Raw genomic sequence first — 3,129 nt, forward strand, 5'->3', positions numbered from 1 at the left:
GCTGTTTGTGCCAACCTCAAGTGGATCTTGCTAGACTTGCAGAAGTCATCTGGTCCATCTGGAGTCCTGCGTGGTGCTATAGGATAAGCATTGGGTCTCAAGGTCAGTTTGAGAGATCAAGGTGGACAATTCAAATGCACCAACCACTCCTCTGAAACTCTATACAGGCTTGCTATGAGTTGGAACTGACTTGATGGCACTTAACAACAACAATAGTGGTGGTGGTGGTGGGGTGTCACGGGGTAGGAGCTGAGGTGGGGGGAGAAGGCACAATCTGAGAGCCTTGCCTTTGACGGAAAGTAAAGCCTATTAGGCCTAGGTACTCCAGCAAACTCGGGAAGGTTAAATTGCCTAGCTTCCCTACGATCCTGAGGAGGAGAAAACTGTTCCCCTGAGTTCTAGGGAAGGCGGTCTCAAATCCGAAGTTCCGCTTGCCACCATAAGTGCTTCCTGTTTGGTAACTAAGGGCGCGTGACGGTTGCTAGGGCTCCGGTGTAAACTACAGAGGAGTTTAGCGGGTGTGTAGGATTAACTCGGATTGCTAGGCGGTTCCAGGAGGCGAATATTTCTGCTGCACCGAGTCTAGGATCCCTTATGCATTTACCATCATGAGCAGTGAATTTTTGGCGGAGCTGCAGTGGGAGGATGGGTTCGCCATCCCGGTGGCGAACGAAGAGAACAAGCTTCTGGAAGATCAAGTAAGGGTCTAGAGGAGTTGAGGAAAGGAGGAGGGACTGTGGAGAGGCGTTTTCTAGTTTTCTGGAATACTTTAGCGCTTTCATTTCTTTCTCCTCCTCTAATTATGTCTCTTGTAGATCTGACGCTCCCTTTCTCCCAAACTCTCTCCCTACCCTTACCTGCCTTTTTTGGTACTTGACGGCCGCGGAAACCCTGTACAGGATCGCTATGAGTCGGAATCGACTCCATGGCACATAACAACAACAAAGCAATTGCTTTGGTGTGGCGCTGTAGGATAAGCACTGGACTACTAACCGCATGTTGGGCGGTTCAAATCCGTCAGCCGTTCCTCCGAAACCCTATACAGGGTCGCTTTGAGTGGGAACCGACTCGACAGCACTTAGAAACAACCAGTAGTTGTTCAAACCCACCAGCCGCCCCTCGAAAACACTATCTGTATAGGCTCTCGATGAGTCGGAACACAGGATACTACTTAACAACAAGAAGAAGCAGTTGTTAAAAATATTTAAACAGTAATTGATTTTCAATGCTGCAAAGCCTCACCATTGCTCCTGTTGTCTTTCCAACTCCACCTACTCATTTCTAGCCTATTGGGGCTGCAGAGAAATGACTGGTTTCCGCACCCACTTTTCCCTTCCTCAGAAATGGATTTCCTAAGGTATGCATAGCAATAGTATTTGTTTATGAACAACAAAACACTTTTTGACTGACACTTTTTAAGTTTCTGATTCTGATATTTAAAACTAAAGGTAACGAGATATTTTCAAAAGGAACGTTATGATAAGGTAAAATGCGCACTTGACAGCTTTTAAAAGTGAGGATTAAGGTACTGCATAATGATATAAAATATTTGACGTTGTAAGGAAGTTTTATTTGAAACCACTTTATTAGTTGTTGAGAAAAATGTGCAACCGATCAGCAGGCTTTGAAAAAGCTATGGATGGCAGTGCTGCTAAAGTTCCACCATATGATCTTTTGTGGAAGAGTTCAAAAACAGATGATGTTTACATTATTTTATAGAAGAGAAACTTTTCTCTCTTGTGAAAAATGAATAACAAAAATCTTTTGACTATTTTTTTAAAGAGAGTGGAAACATTTTTCAAAAAATTCTGACTTTTTTGTTGTTAAGTACGGGCAAGTTGGTCCTGACTCATAGTGACTCTGTAAAGGATTTCCGAGGAATGATTAGTGGGTTTGAACCAAAGACCTTAGAGTTAGCAGTCCAGTGCTTATCTTAAAGCACCATAACAGGACCCCAATTTACTCATGTCTAATTTAGAAGGCTGATTTTTTGTGTGTGTGTGGTCAAGGAAGTGTAACATAGGAAAATATGCGATAACACTGAGAATGAGGAATAATAATAGTGAGAATTCAGCCTTGAGTTCAGAGCTGACAGTGAGTCTATTTTGTCTGTAAAATGGAGATATTTAAATCAGTACCTCATGGGCTTGCTATAAAGCTCTAAGGAATTAATGTAGGTGAAAGTTCCATTTTAGGATTCATTTTTAGTATTATTACTATTATGTTTGCCTCACAGGATTATATATATATGTATATATATATAATTACTTATATTACTATTACCTTATAATAGTTATAATGATTACCTTATATTCCATTAACTCTTCCCTCCATTTAAGATAGTCTATTTTATCCTGTAATCTACCTGACCTTCCCACCACCTGGATCCTCTGTTCCTCTGTGTTTACCTTCTTTCACATTGGAATTGTTTTGATCATAGACTGACTTCCCAGATCCTCTGTTCTTATAATTTTATTCTGTTCTTGACTCTTCCATTTGTTGATTTAGTTCAGGGTGATGCTGCCATGTACTTCATTCTCTGGTTGTTGCCTGTTCTTGTTGGTTCTCAGTCCACAGAACTTCTTTTAGGATGTTTTTCATAGCAGGGTTGGTGTTTGCAAAATCCCTTAGCTTCTGTTTATCCTGGAATGTTTTGATTACACCATCGTATTTGATTGACAGCTTTGTTGGGTAGAGGATTCTTGGTTGGCAGTATTTTTCTTTCAGGGCTTTATATATGTCTCCCCATTGCCTTCTTGCCTGCATAGTTTCTGTTGAGAGATCCAAGCTTAATCTGATTTGCTTGCCTTTATATATTACACTTCTCTTTTCCCTAGCTGCTCTCAGGATTCTGTCCTTATCTTTGATTTTGGAAAGCTTGATTAGTATATCTTGGTGATTTTCTATTAGGGTCTATTCTTCCTTGGGGTTCGTTGAGCTTCTTGAATGCTTATCTTTTCACTTTTCAGGATGTTAGTGAAGTTTTATTCCAGAATCTCTTCAACTATCTCCTCTGTGGATTTGTGTGATTCTTCCTGTTCTGGAATGCTGATAATTCTTAAGTTATTCCTCTTCATGCTGTCCAACATGAATCTTAGGCCTTCTTCAGTTTTTTTTTTTTTTTTTTTT

At 40.6% G+C, this 3,129-nt stretch overlaps 1 protein-coding gene across 1 annotated transcript in view; it reads left to right on the forward strand.

The window, feature by feature from the left end:
• The first annotated feature begins 608 nt into the window (after positions 1-608).
• CCDC39 (coiled-coil domain containing 39) overlaps positions 609-3,129 on the forward strand; it is a 98,429-nt gene continuing 95,908 nt past the window's right edge. Inside the window, exon 1 of the mRNA XM_006869824.1 lies at positions 609-698. Within this exon, the coding sequence (XP_006869886.1) occupies positions 609-698 (90 nt within the window). The remainder of the gene's footprint in view (positions 699-3,129) is intronic.

The sequence above is a fragment of the Chrysochloris asiatica genome, unplaced genomic scaffold, assembly GCF_000296735.1.
Source record: "Chrysochloris asiatica unplaced genomic scaffold, ChrAsi1.0 scaffold00135, whole genome shotgun sequence".
In the NCBI taxonomy this organism is placed as follows: Eukaryota; Metazoa; Chordata; class Mammalia; order Afrosoricida; family Chrysochloridae; genus Chrysochloris; species Chrysochloris asiatica.